This window comes from Schistocerca cancellata, chromosome 4, assembly GCF_023864275.1.
Source record: "Schistocerca cancellata isolate TAMUIC-IGC-003103 chromosome 4, iqSchCanc2.1, whole genome shotgun sequence".
NCBI classification, from domain to species: domain Eukaryota; kingdom Metazoa; phylum Arthropoda; class Insecta; order Orthoptera; family Acrididae; genus Schistocerca; species Schistocerca cancellata.
The window spans coordinates 512,008,514-512,026,764 of NC_064629.1; the positions used below are offsets into that span (position 1 = coordinate 512,008,514).

The 18,251-nt window shown below is 41.0% G+C and overlaps 1 protein-coding gene across 1 annotated transcript in view; it reads left to right on the top strand.

Moving 5' to 3' along the window:
* The window catches only part of LOC126183427 (protein FAM91A1), a 182,895-nt gene that overhangs the window by 37,968 nt on the left and 126,676 nt on the right, over positions 1–18,251 (top strand). The window contains exon 3 of the mRNA XM_049925401.1: positions 13,898–14,079. Within this exon, the coding sequence (XP_049781358.1) occupies positions 13,898–14,079 (182 nt within the window). The remainder of the gene's footprint in view (positions 1–13,897; positions 14,080–18,251) is intronic.

The window sequence follows — 18,251 nt, forward strand, 5'->3', positions numbered from 1 at the left end:
AACTTAAAGAAGTGCCAATTTTGTTTTTTTATTTTTTTTATTTTTGAAAAAGTGAATTATTATTCTAAGTTCATCCCACAAGTCACCCATATTATGCATTTGCTAAACCAGCTGTAGAAGAAAGGCATTCAATACAGGTGGATGGCTACCTGTGAGTACCGTATTTACTCGAATCTAAGCCGCACTTTTTTTCCGGTTTTCGTAATCCAAAAAACTGCCTGCGGCTTAGAATCGAGTGCAAAGCAAGCGGAAGTTATGAAAAATGTTGGTACGTGCCGCCACAACTAACTTCTGCCGTCGAATATATGTAGCGCGACACAGACATGCTTTGTAGGCACAAAGATAAATACTGGCGCCAAAACCTCTGCGTCAGTAAATAAATTAAAAAAAAAAGTGGAAGACGAGTTCTTTTCTCCGCCGCGAGTTTCGACCACTGCATTTTCATACATTATCCAACGAAGTAAATGCAAATTCTGTATTGTTCATCTTCGAATGTAGCACAATTTCAGTGTACTACGAAAATCTGACTGGCAAGACTGTTTGGGATGTTTGTCAATATGGCCAACTCTACGTTCTGAATTTTTTCCTATCTGTGAAAAGAGATGGTTGCTAATAGGAACCTGATGAAATTTGAATCATATACAGTATTCTCTTCACCATAAGAATAATACGAATATAAACATTTTGCCATGTATTCTTTCGTGTTTGCTGCTATCCCATTTAAATCCTGTCTGCCTAATAAACTACGAAACTGGAGTCAGACAACAGCAAACGCGGAAGAATATACATATTGTGTCATGTTTATATTTGTGTTATTCTTATGCCTAATAATGATACAGTCTGAAATGAAACACGGCAAGTGACTAGATTTTTAAATCTAAGATGACTCTAATTTCTGTGCAGAATTTGATGTAATAAAGAAGCGACCGCAAAGATTTTCAAACGGAGAAAAATTTTCGCCTAACTCTCGTTCAGAACATGTTCTATCATACGCAGTCTATTATTTGATTCTTGTTGATCATCATCAAAGAAAGCAGCAGTGTAAGTAACAACATATAGCAGTCTCTTGCCATTGTTTCGCTAATGAGACGATTCCTCTCTTTTTTGTTTTAATTATACGCGGCGGTAGCGCGCACAAAAGCAAGCCATGCCGCGAGCCGCGACAGGCCGTAAACATGCACTATCAGAATGCGACAAACAATGCATGACACAGTGCAGTAATGCATTTTCAGCTTAAGAGTGACGCAAACACCTATAACAAAGAAAACGGCACTTATCAGATCAAAGCAAAATAGGCAATCGATTCAAACCAGACGAAGCACGTGAAAAAGGAAGGGTACCCGTATAAATACGGACGGAACGCCTGACTCATGGCAATGGCTACGTGGTAAAGCTTAACTGCTAAGCTTACGACTCGAACCAAACTACTGTAGCTGTATTGTCATTCATTTGACCTAAATTGTGTCTCATATTACAATGGGCCAACTTTGTTTCGATTTGGAGGTGTGGCCTAAAACTTTTCTCTCCCCTTGAATTTCGAGTCTCAAATTTCAGGTGCGGCTTAGATTCGGGAAATTTTTTTTTCACTTGATTTCGAGTCTCATTTTTCAAGTGCGGCTTAGATTCGAGTGCGGCTTAGATTCGAGTAAATACGGTATACCATCACATAGTTCAAGTTGTGCTCAGCACCCTGCCTTATGCCCTTTTTGGCATCCATCATGTTCACTGGTTTTGGCCACAGATGCTTCTCCATATGGCATAAGTGCAGTGCTGGCACATAGGAATGATGATGATACTGAGCAATTGATTGCCTGTGCATCAAAGATGTTGACACTCACTCAAAATGACTGCTCACTGGTAGAAAAGAAGCTTTGTTTATTACCTTTGCAATTAAGAAGTTCCAAGTTAACATATTCAGTAATGAGTCCACATTCATTACGGACCACACAATGCTGGTAGAGCTTTTTGGGCGATGCTCCCAGTTTGCAGAGAGGAGAGCCCAATGGCTCCATCATTAGGCACTTCTCCTCAACTCCTACAATTATACCATTAAATAAAAGCCCACAGTGCAACACACAGATGTGGATGCTCTATCTCGCTTACCTGCTGAACCAAATGCGGCCTTTGATTAGCAGTAAATCTCATTTCCTTTTGGAACGGCAACACACCTTTCACAGTTGTCTGATTGCTATTGCGCAAAATATTGTAGACATGTGCAATGACGGTATCTTATGGCAAACCGGGCAAACTGTGCTCCTTAGTTGGCCCACATATTTTTCAAAGAACACCATTCTAGAACTTCAGGCCTGGAATGCCACTCCCACCATCTTTTAGTCATCACCGATGTTCTGCTGCTTGGCACTGAGGCATCATTCTGACTCCCCTGCAGCCTCAAGTTTTACAACTCCTCATTGTGGGCATTGGGGTACATCATGGATGGAAACCTTCATGAGGCAACACTGCTACTGGCTATGACTGAACAAGGATGTGGAGGCCATGATGCACAGCTGTTTCACTTGTGCCTATTCACTTGTGCCTAGCACCAGCCCACTCCACCCCAATCTTTCACCCACTGGCACATCCCCTGTTGCCTCTTGAACCACATTCATTTATACTTCGTGATCTCCTTTCCGAGCTTGATGTGGGTAATTTTTGTGGGCACTTAATGTAACTATCCATATGTGGTCAGCAAGGTGTCCATAAACACTGACACCACCATAATGCACTCATCCATATTGTAGCCATTGAAAGGATTCCCCAAACCATTGTTTAGGATGAGGAGTTCCAATTCATGGTGATGGATTTTGAAGGATTCTGCAGCTCAGACTTCACATAAACAGCAAATGTTAAAAGCAGTGGAAACCATCTCTACCACAGCTGTGCCTACGGTATTTCTGAGCACTTAAGGGACAACTGCCATCGACAATCTTAGCCAAGTGTAACTTCTCCATGGGCAGCAGCTGTGAACTATCCTCCATCTCCTAGCCCCACCGTCCTAGAAACCCCAGGCACAGAATGCTGAGCACTATCAACCAGGCACTGCTTTGTGGGAACCCTCATATGGGGCTAAAGATGCATAGATATAGATGCTTGTAGTATCCATCCATGGATAGCACTTTGACAGTTGACACTCAGAGAGGTTTGGAGTACCATCATACTAGTCAAATCCATCCATGCCTGCTGGCTGCACTGCTGGTGGTGGCTGTCAGACCTGAAAAGACAACATTTGCCAGCCCCACAACCACAAAGTTATAGCTTGAACTTCAAATCACCAGTGGCAGTTCCTATGGATGCGGTCATGGAGGTGGAGATCTCGTTGCAGCCTCCGTACTCACAGCCAGTGTTTCCCAAACTGCTGCATTGCCTGATGCGCCCACCGATTCCTTGCACCATTGCACCAGCTAGCAGGCTGAAGTGGTACAGGACATCATCAGTGCTGCAGATTTGCCTTCCAAAGAACAGTCCAGGTCGCTTCAGCTCCTATGCACACATTTCAGAGGGGTTGGGGGGAAATCTAGTATCCCAGCCTAGTGATGTTGGAGGGCAGGGAACTTCATTACGGCCACTATGCCCCACTGCAACGTCTGCAAGTGCTGTCATGCCATTTCTGTTGCCTCTCTTCCTCTTGTTGTTGTCCTCCTGCTCACACTTAGCAACTCATTATTGATGGCCCTTGGCTAGTCATCCAGTTTCTGTGGATTCTTGAGTCATCCCCGGTCTTATCAGATTTTGTTCACTGTAACTACTATGAGATGGTTATTATGAAATGCTGTCTCAATCTTGCTTTTACTGTTGGCATATCAGTGTGAGCCTCCTATATTGGTACTAGGAATGGGCCAGTATAACACAATCAATGTGCCAGTAGGAGTTAACAGAACAAATTACATTTCCAGCTTGTGTGCAGAGACAGATGAGCTGTGTCTTTCCGTCAAGTGGCAGCTCATAATGCTGTGCCGTGCATGTGAAATCAAATACAGTTTTCAGAAAATACTAGAGAAACTTTTTTAGAGTTACTCAAATCACTCAGGAAGCTGTAATGCTATACATTTCTGCCTGATGCAATGAGAGCCATTAAAGTAAACAAGCTGTTAAATGCTGTAACTACAGAGCTAAAGTAAAGGGATTTTCAACTGTAAAAACAAAATTTATTCTGACACTAAAGAGCTGCAGCAAAACTGGTAAGATGGTAATGTAACCAAAGTTAGGGATATTAAAAGAGAGAGATGGTGAACTAGAAAAGACTGTTGCTTTTAGATTTTATCTTCAAAATAGTGAAGTTATTATAGTACATTGCAAGAGATTCTGCAGCCTGAGAGTTAGATCTTTTACAACTATCATCATTTGCTGCTTTAAGTGCTGATAATTCTGGTACTCCACCATGGTGCACAAATTCCAAGTCATATGGGACAAATGTGACTCACAAACCCCAAAATCATCCTGTTGGTGGCCCATGACTCTTTTGTGGGAATGTGAGTGGCAAGCATTGGTCCCCAAGCCATTAATTTTGTATAATGCAATTCCTGCCTCCTATTGTAGTCCTCCAGTCCCTCTACCTTTGCCCATTCTCCTAAAGACAATGTAGCTCTCATTGAGGTCTTACCTTTGCTTATTTTCATGACTTCCTACATTACTTCCTACGTTTCTTAACTTCCTTTGGTCCCTACCCACATTTCACCTTCAGTCTTTCCAAAATTTCTATGAGGTGCGAATTGTGTGGTGAAGGTCACCCAACACAGTATGTCGGTATCCGTTCAGGTATGACCATCGTGACACCCAGTTCTATGCAGACCACCTGCCAGACTGAAAACCTAATGTGGTAGCTAGTCCATTGTAGTTTGGTTGCCATTTACCCGCACAGTTTTAGGCCCTAGCAATCCAAGGGTTGTACAGCTGGTGTCTGTGCTTTAAACTCTCCATACATGCCAAGCAGTTGGTGCCTGTCCCTATTGGTATACCCAGACTATGGCCAACACTCACCATGCCAGGTAACTGTTGTCATGGCTGTGGGGTACCTGTTTGGAATGGGGGACACCAGGATGGGCAATCTGCCATGAAGGGTCTCAGACATGCTTATGCAAGCAGTTGCTAGACACTGGCAGTCTCTTCAGTCCCACTATGATGCTCATCAGTACAACCGCAAAGTTTACCAGCTCTTGGCTCTGTCATGGAAGGTGGGACAGCAGTTTCAACATGAAAAACTCTGCTCACCACTGTATTGGAATGGATGGCGAGCCTTTTTGGCCAAATCTCAGTTGTATAAGGAACACACCAGAGATAAGTTTGGAGAGGTGACTGCACTAAAAAAGGAACAGAACGGCTTCCTCCAGATCAAGGCATGGACTCCACCCAGTCTTGAACTGTTCTACTTTGTACAACATTCCAGTTCTCGTACTCGTCCTAGAATGTTATTTGTCACCAGGACTTGATATTTAATCAGGTGAAGAACTACATGTCAACCTCCAATGGGGAGTGCAGTTTGTATGCTGTATCCTGAAGGACTCAGAGGATAAGAAGAGTGGGCATGGGAGGATTTATTCTGGTGTTTGGAGGGATCACTCTCACAGGAATGGTGAAGATCCTGGTTTACCACTGTGATGTCAAGACATATGTACCACCGCGTTTGTGGTGCTTTAAGTGCGTCCATCTCTGACATACACCGTATTGATTTCCCAATGAATCCACCTTTGTCAATAGTTGATTTACTCATTAAAATGAACCCACTTGTGTCCATGCTAAAACTTGTGTCAGCTCTCAGGAACAGCAGGAGGCTTGCCGAATTTTTAACTGTGTTACCATAATGACAGAGCCACCTGTCCATTTCAGTGCAGTGAAAGGTTTTGTTCTTGTCCATTGATTATACACTTTGCTCACCCAGCTTAGCCAATTGGCTGTATGTAATGATCATTAGAACCAACTGGCCGGTTGGGCCTTCCAGGGGACAAACTGGCTACCTTTTTGAATGTCACTTTTGCTGTTTCTCCATGTTGAGCTGTTGACAATATTCTTTGATATGACACAACAGCATTTACCAACTCTGCTGATATAGCGACCAAATGAAGTGGTGCAGTGATTGACACACTGGATTTGGATTCGGGAGGATGAAAGTTCAAATCCACGTCCAGGCATCCAGATTTAGGTTTTCCGTGATTTTCCTAAATTGCCCCACAGCAACACCAGGGTGGTTCCTTTGAAAGGTCAGGGTCAGTTTCCTTTTCCATTCTTAAACAAAACATTCTGAGCTTGGGCTCTGTCTCTAATTACCTCGATGTCGCTGGGACATTGAATGCTAATCTTCTTTCCTTTCTGAGGTAGTGAATTCGTTCTCCAAGAACTCTCGTCACTGATGGTTGGGGTCATAGTAGGTCTGAGGCAACTGTGGTGACAGTCCATGACTAATGGTGAGCTCTTCAGTGATAAAATGACACCTCTCTGTGGTCATCGTTATAATATTTCAAATGGCTGTGTGTGAGAACTTTGGATGATACCATTGTCCCCTGTAAATGCATGCACCCTTGTCTGAAACTCTATGGGTTTCTTGGCTACCAATGGTTGGTGGCTGTCCCTGGTCTTCAGCTTCAAGTTGGTATTTGCGCTGCTCAATCTGTCCTTGAAGAACATATTGCAATCCAACTTTGTGGCTGCATCAGTGACCATTTTTGATCTCCCTGCTTTCCAGGCATATAAACATAGGGTGGAGGACACCTTTCCACCTTTTACTGTGAACTGTTTGTGGTCATATGAAAAACCATTTATGGAATGAGAAGTGCTTTGTCACCTCAACACATCTAATGAAATGGCCCCACGTGCTGACCTGATCCATAATTAAATAATCCATTGTTAGAATGTAGATCAGAAAAATTACCTTAATAGAGTTTTCAATCATATTGGGTTTAGAGGTGAATTTTCCTCACAGTGGAGAAATCCCATTCCGTAAGCCTGGAAAGGACTCAACCTTCATTTATATCTACTAACCAATCACCTGGGTCCTTCAGTCGTAAGGCCATTTATCCATCTACAAGTGTGAGTTTTGGGAGGATTGGTCCACCTGGTTGGGTTAGAAGTGGCAATACAAGAAGTCTTTTCTAAATGCCACCATCTTATTGCAGTTTTCTTCGACTTACCTAAACTGCATGACGCAATTGGGTGCCATCATATCTTGACTATACCCCTGTGGTGCTTTACTGATATTTATCTACAATTCTTGCCTCATTGATAGTTCAGGGCTAATCTGAACCCACAGTCGGACGAGAATGTTGTACCCCAGGGTTCCATCCTTAGTGTTGCCCTTTTTATTAAAGCTACCAATGCCCACATGAACTTGTAGAGCCAACAGTTTCTCCTGCCCTCTATTTAGATGACTTTTTTATTTGTACAGCTTTCAGTCCATGCCTGTTTCTGGGTATCAACTGCAATGCAGCCAGAAGGACATTGTCGTGGGTCCATCACCATGATTCTCATTTCTCCCCATCAAAATGCAATTAATTCTTGTCTTGTCTCACCATAATCCACTCGTGTGGAATTTTTTTTAGGAATCCATTGTCTCAAAGTAGTTGCACGGTCCAACTTTCTGAGCCTACTCTTCGATGATGAACTGATGTGGCTTCCTCCACTGTCAGCTCAAATTAAGTTGTATGTGGAAACAGAATACACTCAGATTTTTCAGTCATGCCCCTTGTGATGTGGATAATATCACACTATTACGCTTCTGTAGAGCTCTAGTTTTGTTACAGTTGGGATGTGGATGCCAGGTGTACATTCAGCAGCTTCATCAGCATTGCAATTACTAGACCCTGTTCACCATTATGGGATAAACATTGACACCGCAAGTTTCCAGAAAAGCCCAATAGACAGTCTTCTGATGGTGTCTGGAATCTCATCCTTGCAGTTTTGATGTCACCAACTACTACTCAGCTATGCCTAGGCCGTCCACTAATTTCCTAACCATCCCAGCTATCAGATCCTTCTCCTTCCCCAGCTGTTCTGACCCTCAACCTAGTGCAGGACTCTAACCCATTGAAAACATGGAATTCGGGGTACTGAGAGACTTGCACCCCACTATTCATCAGTTGCTATGATTAATGAATTCTGACTTAGAGCTGGAACCACATGGAACAACATACGCGTATTCATCATACAAGCCCAGATTTCAGACTACCTAACAGATCAAAACGAAAATTTCTGTTCTGACACTGACAATGTTGAGTGTTCATGGAAAAAGTTCAAGGCAATCGTAAAATGGGTTTTAGACAGGTACGTGCCGAGTAAAACTGTGAGGGATGGGAAAAACCCACCGTGGTACAACAACAAAGTTAGGAAACTACTGCGAAAGCAAAGAGAGCTTCACTCAAAGTTTAAACGCAGCCAAAACCTCTCAGACAAACAGAAGCTAAACGATGTCAAAGTTAGCGTAAGGAGGGCTATGCGTGAAGCGTTCAGTGAATTCGAAAGTAAAATTATATGTACCGACTTGACAGAAAATCCTAGGAAGTTCTGGTCTTACGTTAAATCAGTAAGTGGCTCGAAACAGCATATCCAGACACTCCGGGATGATGAAGGCATTGAAACAGAGGATGACATGCGTAAAGCTGAAATACTAAACACCTTTTTCCAAAGCTGTTTCACAGAGGAAGACCGCACTGCAGTTCCTCTCTAAATCCTCGCACAAACGAAAAAATGGCTGACCTTGAAATAAGTGTCCAAGGAATAGAAAAGCAACTGGAATCACTCAACAGAGGAAAGTCCACTGGACCTGACGGGATACCAATTCGATTCTACACAGAGTACGCGAAAGAACTTGCCCCCCTTCTAACAGCCGTGTACCGCAAGTCTCTAGAGGAACGGAAGGTTCCAAATGATTGGAAAAGAGCACAGGTAGTCCCAGTCTTCAAGAAGGGTCGTCGAGCAGATGCGCAAAACTATAGACCTATATCTCTGACGTCGATCTGTTGTAGAATTTTAGAACATGTTTTTTGCTCGAGTATCATGCCGTTTTTGGAAACCCAGAATCTACTATGTAGGAATCAACATGGATTCCGGAAACAGTGGTCGTGTGAGACCCAACTCGCTTTATTTGTTCATGAGACCCAGAAAATATTAGATACAGGCTCCCAGGTAGATGCTATTTTCCTTGACTTCCGGAAGGCGTTAGATACAGTTCCGCACTGTGGCCTGATAAACAAAGTAAGAGCCTACGGAATATCAGACCAGCTGTGTGGCTGGATTGAAGAGTTTTTAGCAAACAGAACACAGCATGTTGTTATCAATGGAGAGACGTCTACAGACGTTAAAGTAACCTCTGGCGTGCCACAGGGGAGTGTTATGGGACCATTGCTTTTCACAATATATATAAATGACCTAGTAGATAGTGTCGGAAGTTCCATGCGGCTTTTCGCGGATGATGCTGTAATATACAGAGAAGTTGCAGCATTAGAAAATTGTAGTGAAATGCAGGAAGATCTGCAGCAGATAGGCACTTGGTGCAGGGAGTGGCAACTGACCCTTAACATAGACAAATGTAATGTATTGCGAATACATAGAAAGAAGGATCCTTTATTGTATGATTATATGATAGCAGAACAAACACTGGTAGCAGTTACTTCTGTAAAATATCTGGGAGTATGCGTGCAGAACGATTTGAAGTGGAATGATCATATAAAATTAATTGTTGGTAAGGCGGGTACCAGGTTGAGATTCATTGGGAGAGTCCTTAGAAAATTTAGTCCATCAACAAAGGAGTTGGCTTACAAAACACTCGTTCGGCCTATACTTGAGTATTGCGCATCAGTGTGGGATCCGTACCAGATTGGGTTGACGGAGGAGATAGAGAAGATCCAAAGAAGAGCAGCGCGTTTTGTCGCAGGGTTGTTCGGTAACCGTGATAGCGTTGCGGAGATGTTTGACAAACTCAAGTGGCAGACTCTGCAAGAGAGGCGCTCTGCATCGCGGTGTAGCTTGCTCGCCAGGTTTCGAGAGGGTGCGTTTCTGGATGAGGTATCGAATATATTGCTTCCCCCTACTTATACCTCCCGAGGAGATCACGAATGTAAAATTAGAGAGACTAGAGCGCGCACTGAGGCTTTCAGACAGTCGTTCTTCCCGCGAACCATACGCGACTGGAACAGGAAAGGGAGGTAATGACAGTGGCACGTAAAGTGCCCTCCGCCACACACCGTTGGGTGGCTTGCGGAGTATAAATGTAGATGTAGATGTAGATTTGATGCCCAAAGGGTTAGAGCCATTGTAGCTGTCGGAGATGACAGCTGTGTGTACTAAAATTTACATTCTGTACATCCTTAAATCACCGAGAAATTTAATCATTTAGTATTCCTAATATAATGTATACTTGCAATTCGTAAAATTTTGCGCTTACCATCCTTCCTAGTCTTGCAGTTTAAACAGCCAGCAATAAACAACACTGTTCGAATGCTGCATCAAGTCATTGCATTTGACTGGGGAGGGGGGGGGGGGGGGGGGGGGGTTCGGATGGTGCATATCTTGCTGCAAATGAGATCCAGGTTCCCCCACCTAATCCCTAGCCTATAAGACAACCTGATCCTATGTTCACTTTATCTCTTGTGAAACTACTCTAAGCGTCTCTATTGCTCCAAATACCTTGACTAGATGGCCTTTGCCAGTAGTTTATAACAGTACCATTTTAGGGCTTGTTTCGTGAATATGAGGAACTGATAACCTCATAATTTCATCCCTTAACCAAAATACAACAACAAATGCCACTGCTACCACCACCACCACTTGTGTGTGTGTGTGTGTGTGTGTGTGTGTGTATATATATATATATATATATATATGGTTATAATAGAAGGAAACATTCCACGAAGGAAACATTCCCCCTAAGGTAAGTCTTTCCGCTCCCGGGACTGGAATGACTCCTTACCCTCCCCCTTAAAACCCACATCCTTTCGTCTTTCCCTCTCCTTCCCTCTTTCCTGATGAGGCAACAGTTTGTTGCGAAAGCTTGAATTTTGTGTGTGTGTGTTTGTGTTCGTTTGTGTGTCTGTCGACCTGCCAGCACTTTCATTTGGTAAGTCACATCATCTTTGTTAGGTATATTTTTCCTTCGTGGAATGTTTCCTTCTATTATAACCATATCTGGTCTTTAAATGTGTCTGCTTGTGTCTGTATATGTGTGGATGGATATTTGTGTGTGTGCGAGTGTATACCCGTCCTTTTTTCCCCCTAAGGTAAGTCTTTCCGCTCCCGGGACTGGAATGACTCCTTACCCTCTCCCTTAAAACCCACATCCTTTCGTCTTTCCCTCTCCTTCCCTCTTTCCTGATGAGGCAACAGTTTGTTGCGAAAGCTGAATTTTGTGTGTATGTTTGTGTTCGTTTGTGTGTCTGTCGACCTGCCAGCACTTTCATTTGGTAAGTCACATCATCTTTGAGGTATATATATATATATATATATATATATATATATATATATATATATATATATATATATATATAATAAACTGATCTGGTGTGTGTGTGTGTGTGTGTGTGTGTGTGTGTGTGAGAGAGAGAGAGAGAGAGAGAGAGAGAGAGAGAGAGAGACTTTTATATATGATTTTTACTAAATTTTTAATTATGTTTCAGGGTTGTTAACAATATTGTGTCTGATTATTTTAGGCATGGGTGCTGAAGATCATTATTGATCACCTCGAAACAATCAAATCTAATTTGATCCAAACTACACAAAGGCATCTGCAAACCATACATGCAGATACAGGTCAGCTGGTGGTACCCACAGTGTGCATGCATTTGATTTAATGCTGTCTACCTGTTTGAGTGATAATACTATTGGCCCTATCATGACTTGGCAAGGCATTATACATTTAATGGAATTTTTTACACAATTTGCAGATTGCTAAGGGATGAAGATTTAGTTGCCTTTCACGATTTTCCTCATTTTTTTCCCTGCTTAGAATCTTCCAGTTGCACACTGCCAAATTTTTTTGGTGAGTTGTTAACTTGCTAACCATTTTGTCTGTTTTACTCACAACTGCACTACACTAGCATTTTGACACAGCTGTACAGTTGGGCAATAAAGTTACAGCCGCTACAGCACTCGCATTCAGAATGCATTCATCATTCATTACTTTTTATTGTGCTGTATACTAATATGCTTCTTCTCAAAACTTTTCAGCAATATACAGCTATTTATTTTTGTTATGGTAATGTATAAGACATATATGTGTCTTTCTTAAGATTCCATGTTGCAAAGTGTTCTAATTCATTGCAGTCTTCAGCTCTTTACATATGTCCATATGCGATATATGTTTATGTCATAAAATTAAAGAGTGTTTTGTCTGAATATTTTTACTGTTATGCTCTTGTGTTATAGATGTTTAGACAGTAATAACTCTAGCTTCAAGGCCCTTGGTAAAATGCAACACAGATCCAAAACTTACTTCAGTTGTGATTCAGTACTCTCTCTCTCTCTCTCTCTCTCTCTCTCTCTCTCTCTCTCTCCCCCCCCCCCTCCCCCTCCCCCTTTCTCTCTTGCTCTTCCCTACTCTCTCATTTCTTGAACTATGTATTTGAATTTTAATCCCTGTGATACAGATGTTACTTAAATTCCAGGAGTGGAGTAGCTATAATAATGAGTGAATAAACAGCAATCTGCTAGTTTTACAGTGCATTTATTAATGCAGTTTCATTTTGTTGCTATTAGTTTTCACATTTTGAGGTCATTAGAGGCAATGCAGTCTTGAAGTTATGTCAGTACCAACATTGCTGTATGAGAGTGAATCTTGGGTTCTGAAAAAAAGATAAAATCATATTACAGGCCAATGAAATGAAATTGTTCGGGAACACAGCAGGATACATAAAGTTCGAGACATAATTAAAAAGGTGGAAGAAAATAGGCAAAAGTTGATATTCCATCTTTGTGAATGGAGGAGTCCAGATAACCACTAAATTTTTCATAAGATATTCTGCAAGTTAAAAGATGCACTGGCGGATCAGCAAAAAGATGGAAGGACCAAATGCAGATTCAAAATTTCAAGCAAGGCCTAAAGCATGGCAGAAGAGAAAAAAGAAATGTGAAATTACATATTATAGACACATTACATTAAGAGCACATAACTGGCTTGTATGTACAGAGCAAAGTTAATGTATGGTGATGTACAAAACTTATTTCAAATAATGTAGCACTGACTTAGTGTCAGTAATGAAATATTTTAAATACACACACACACACACACACACACACACACACACACACACAACACACACACAGAGAGAGAGAGAGAGAGAGAGAGAGAGAGAGAGAGAGAGTTAGTTTTGGGGGGGAGTTTGAAAGTGCCTTTAATTGCTCGGTTTCAGAATTACACTTGGAATCTCTGCCTCTAGCATTGAAGAATATGGGATACCAAAAAGCCTGAAAGAATTGTTCATGTGAGAGTGGTTTTTTTTCCTCTCCTTGGTGTATGTGACATATTGTGTCACTCTATTTAAATCGAAGTTTCTGAACACAATCAGTGATGGTCTCGATTCACAGGTACTGCATTTTCAGCATCATCTTCAAAGAAGACTTATGCAGGGTCTGAACTCTACAGTCAAATGTATATTTTTAAATATCATAGCCAGTCTTTGTGTTTTGGATTTATCAGGTGCATTAGTCTGGCCAAGAATGCAACCAGTCTGTGATCTGTTTCAAAATATCCCCTGCTTTTGTAATATATTTTCTCTATAATAACACAGTAGTCTATTACTTTGTGACTGCTAATTGCAGAGAAGCCAGATGATGACCATGACAGCTTCAGTGTGGGTGACCCGATTGAGCAAAAATTGGTGCACAATTCACAAGTTCCTGGGCATCCTACATATAGGTATGAGTTTACTGTTATACTGATTCTGCTCTGTTATATAAATGAGGTTTTCTTTTGTTTCAGGTCTCAGATTATTAGGAATTGGCAGAAATGAGTATATAGAACTAATGAATCAGTATCGTACTCGGCCGAGGCTCTTTAGAAAGAAGACAATTAGGGATCTTTTGCCAGCAAAACCGGCAAAAATTATGGTTAAGCCATGGTGGAATGTTGAAGTTGGTTTGGTAATTGAGGATGATATAAAGGTCAGAATATCCTTCAAATGTTAACTGTGACCATGCTGTTTACTTGTAATTATCATGAGTCTGTAAAACTTTTTTTCTATAAACATTTCCTGTACATGTGGTCTGTAGATGAACAATAATTTCAGAACATCCCAAATATACACACTAACTACAAGACTAATAGAAAAGTTAATTCTGGTAATCTTAATATACAAGGGTTGCCCAGAAACTAATGCACCGCATTTTTTTCTTCAACAATTCTTTATTGAACATAATGAGAATTATACACATGAAAGAATCATGTTTTATCTACACACCCAATTTTTTCATGTAATCTCCATCCTGTTCTATAGCCTTCCTCCAACGTGAGACAAGGCTGTGTATGCCCTGTCAGTACCAATCCTTGTCCTGGTGGCAGAGCCAGTGCCTCACTGCGTGAAATTCCTTTGCTGATTGACAGATGCAGCGTCAACTGCTGAGTTGTAATGCATCTGTCCTCATGAATGACATCAGCTCACTGCAAAATGTCAGGTTTGACAGCCGTGGATGTCTCCCCCACTGCTGCAAATAGTGGAGCTGTGCCAAACCACCTTCTGATGACCTCACCCTCCGTGCACAGCAACTAACTGTACTTCTGTCGACAGCAGATGCTCCACAGACTTTGCATGAGATTTTGTGAATGTTCTCCACAGTTTCTTTCTCTGCAATGAGAAATTTGATGATGGCAGGTTGCTTGTAATGTACATCACGTACAGACACCATTTTGAAACTGTCCTGCAGCTACGCTATCTTTCGGAAGTGACGGAAACTTGGCGCGTTCATTCAGGAGACTTCAAATAATACATACGTAATGTTTCGTATTAGTAGCACTGTTTTCAGCTGAAAAAAAAATGTGGTGCATTACTTTCTGGGCAACTCTCATATATTAAGATTACCAGAATTAACTTTTCTATTTGTCTTGTAGTTAGTGTGCAAATTTGGGATTTTTCTGAAATTACTGCTCATCTGCAAGCCATGTGTGCAAAAATTACATCTCTAATAAATATTCCAGTAACGTTTAGTGTTACATTAATTGTGCTAATGGCTGCATGGAATTGAGTATTTACATATTTAATGTACAGATGAACATACTGTGAAGGAGAAAACAAAAATGGGATGATAAACATTATTGCCATATAAATATAGTTTCAGCTGATGTCTTCAGGAACGTGATTGTATAGACTGCTTGCATCAACAACAAGGAAGAGAGCCATGTTGAACCGTAGTTAATGTGGTGGGCTACACTCGTACCACACAGCATCTGCCCCTCCACTTTGTTAATTGTCATTGCACTGCTTACTAGATGCTCGACACTTAATTCACATCTGACCTCTGCTTTTCCCCCTCACATACAGTTTTATCACAATGTGACTTCATTATAAACTAGGAATTAGTGACTGAAAAGTAATTTAATTTTTTTCAAACTTGAACATATGTTTTACTGAAGTAGGTATGCATCAGTTTCCTTATATTTCCTTTCTCTATTCTCATTAAAGCATGTACTATAATTTTTCTCTAATGATTTTCACTTTGCAAATCCCAGTGAACTTACCAGCTGTAGTCTTCCCTCATATTGAAATTCTACCATACCTGAAACAGAAGCAGAATTTCCATCATTTTCACATCTTGATGAAATGCTAATTTGTTTCCTCAGTCATAACACCCAAATACCCCTTCCCCACCTCAGCCCCCCATCCTCACTCCTAGGTGGCTCATTCAAGGTGTATATGACCCAGGACAACCGGGAGATCCGGGAAAAACCCAGGAATTTTTTCGTCCAGGAGAAAACCGGGAAAAACCCGGGAATTTTTTGGAATTCCGGGAATTTTTCATTGTTTTAGTTTTCAGTTAAATTTTTGTAATTTTGACTAGTAAGAACCGTTACTCTAACAAAGGATATTACTGTATCCCGCTACTGCAGAATAATACTTCAACAATAACACATAAACGAGAGAAAAAAAGGAAAATAACTTAAATTGTAAAGGAAATGCGCCATATACAACAATGGCACATAGTCGTCATGCAAGCGTCTGCCGACAGCAAATGTGTCAAAGGCTTTGGGAAGACTATGCAATACTTCATAACAACAAATTCCCTCCGATGAGCGTGAAGTCACAACTGTTTATATTTGATTTGTGTTAGCAGTTATGAGCTGGCTCATGCGCATGCACTGTTGAGTCATGTTTGAGTAGTAGATTCTGCCGCTTCTGGCTACAGGAATGTGGCTGTTGGCTGTGCAAGCAGTCGCAGCAAGCATCTAGATGCTACCTAGAAAAGGGGGCGCCAAATTCACATTCTCGAGGAAAGAAAACTTGTTTCATAAAGCGCCTATCATCCAGCGCACGTTGACCTAACGATCATTTATATGATTTTGAAATGCATCCCTGTTGGTTTTTGAACACATTTTAAGTTCATTTCTGAATGAATCATAAGTTGATTTTTGAATGCGTGCATAGTGTACATGATGTCTCTGTCAGGAGAAGCCATGTTGCATCTAGAAATAAACTTTCCGCAGACAAAAGGGGATGGGGCCATACGAGCTGAGCAGAGTAAAGCCGAACGAATGAATGCCAATTGCTGTCGTATTATGTGGTTGATTGGGTTTTCGAATGATCAGCGTTGTTATAATTACTAGCGAAATCCATAGATTCAGTCTACCAGAATGGAAACAAACGACTACAGGAATAACAAGTGAGAAAGATTATGTATTATCTTCTCGTTTTATTCAAGAAAATGAAATTTTTACAGAAAATTTTTGGCCAGATCGCTACACTAGTAAGGACCAGTTGTACAGTCTCCGGCTAGCAGCTTAAGTTCTATTTTGGAAGTAACGCAGAAAACATTTTGTACGAATATGTAACAACGCCTAACCGCAGAACAATTGTGGGGTAACTAAACTGGTGATTCTGGCAGGGTTAGTGAAGTTAATCAGCGAACAAATTTTGACAATGGCAGGAATAGCCATAGAATTCGTGATGACAAGATTGTTAGAACGAGGAAGCAGAAGAAATGGGGACATCACACAAATTATGGAAGAATAAGATGATTCTAAATTTATATAAAAACTTCGTAATACTACTTTTCGATCTCATGCTTGAGAAACTGGTGCATATGAATGAAATGTGAAACTATTTCATAACATAAATCTCTTTGCTTGCAGTAAGCCTAATAGGCATTTGATATTGGTACTTCGTGAATTATATTCTGTTGTGTTATAAAAATGACCATTTGTGCCAAGACATTCTCGCTTATTTGGTGTGTGTTACAAAATTGCTGCAATATTAGAAAGGCCTATTTTGTTTTATCTAGCATACAGTGACAAAATAGATGTAATCAGATCGAGAAACCACACCAGTCTTGGGTATTATTTGTATTAACACCTTTTTCAGTATTAGATAATGAAATTTCGATTTTTCATGTAGCAAAACGTTTGACGAACTTTAGTGAGGTAATAGATTCTTGCGCAGGAAGGCAAGCACGCCATGTAAAGCTGTAGCAAGATTAGAGAGAAAAAAATGCTAGGAGGTAAGGATTGAAGAAAGGTGTACTCTCTTGCTTGTCTCTGGTCTATATTGGTTTTATGTATCCTATATTTACTTTTATGTCACACAAAACATCAAGTTATTAGCTAATAGACAATGAAGAGTGTAAGTTTTCTGAAGAGTTCTTGTTCTCCCAATTACAAATAATCCCATCCGCTATTAATGGTGAGGTTTTTTTTTAAATAAAAAAGAGGGGCAGGCTGTCAAACCGGCCGACTGGGAGCAGGAGAGGCACCACAGGACATTTCATTTTCCAATGTCCTGAACATCGTTTGATGGCATCAATTACAAAATATACACGTTTCAATTCCACAGAGCGAAACACAGTGACGTGCGATAGAACATGCTGTGTGAAGAGGCGTGGTACTGTACTTCGGCACACTTAAGACCAAATAACATGTCTTACATTTTCTCGAACACATATGTTTTATGTTTCAAACTTTTCAGAATGATGTGCCCTACAAGATACACATTTTTTGAAAATTCGATTTTTTTTTTTTAGTATTGACCCGGTTTGCAAATATCGTAGATCCGGGGCTGATACGCAGAGCAGCCTGAGTTATAGTGGGTAGTCTCCACGTGACCCGTGTTTACGTTAAGTGATTTTGCTGT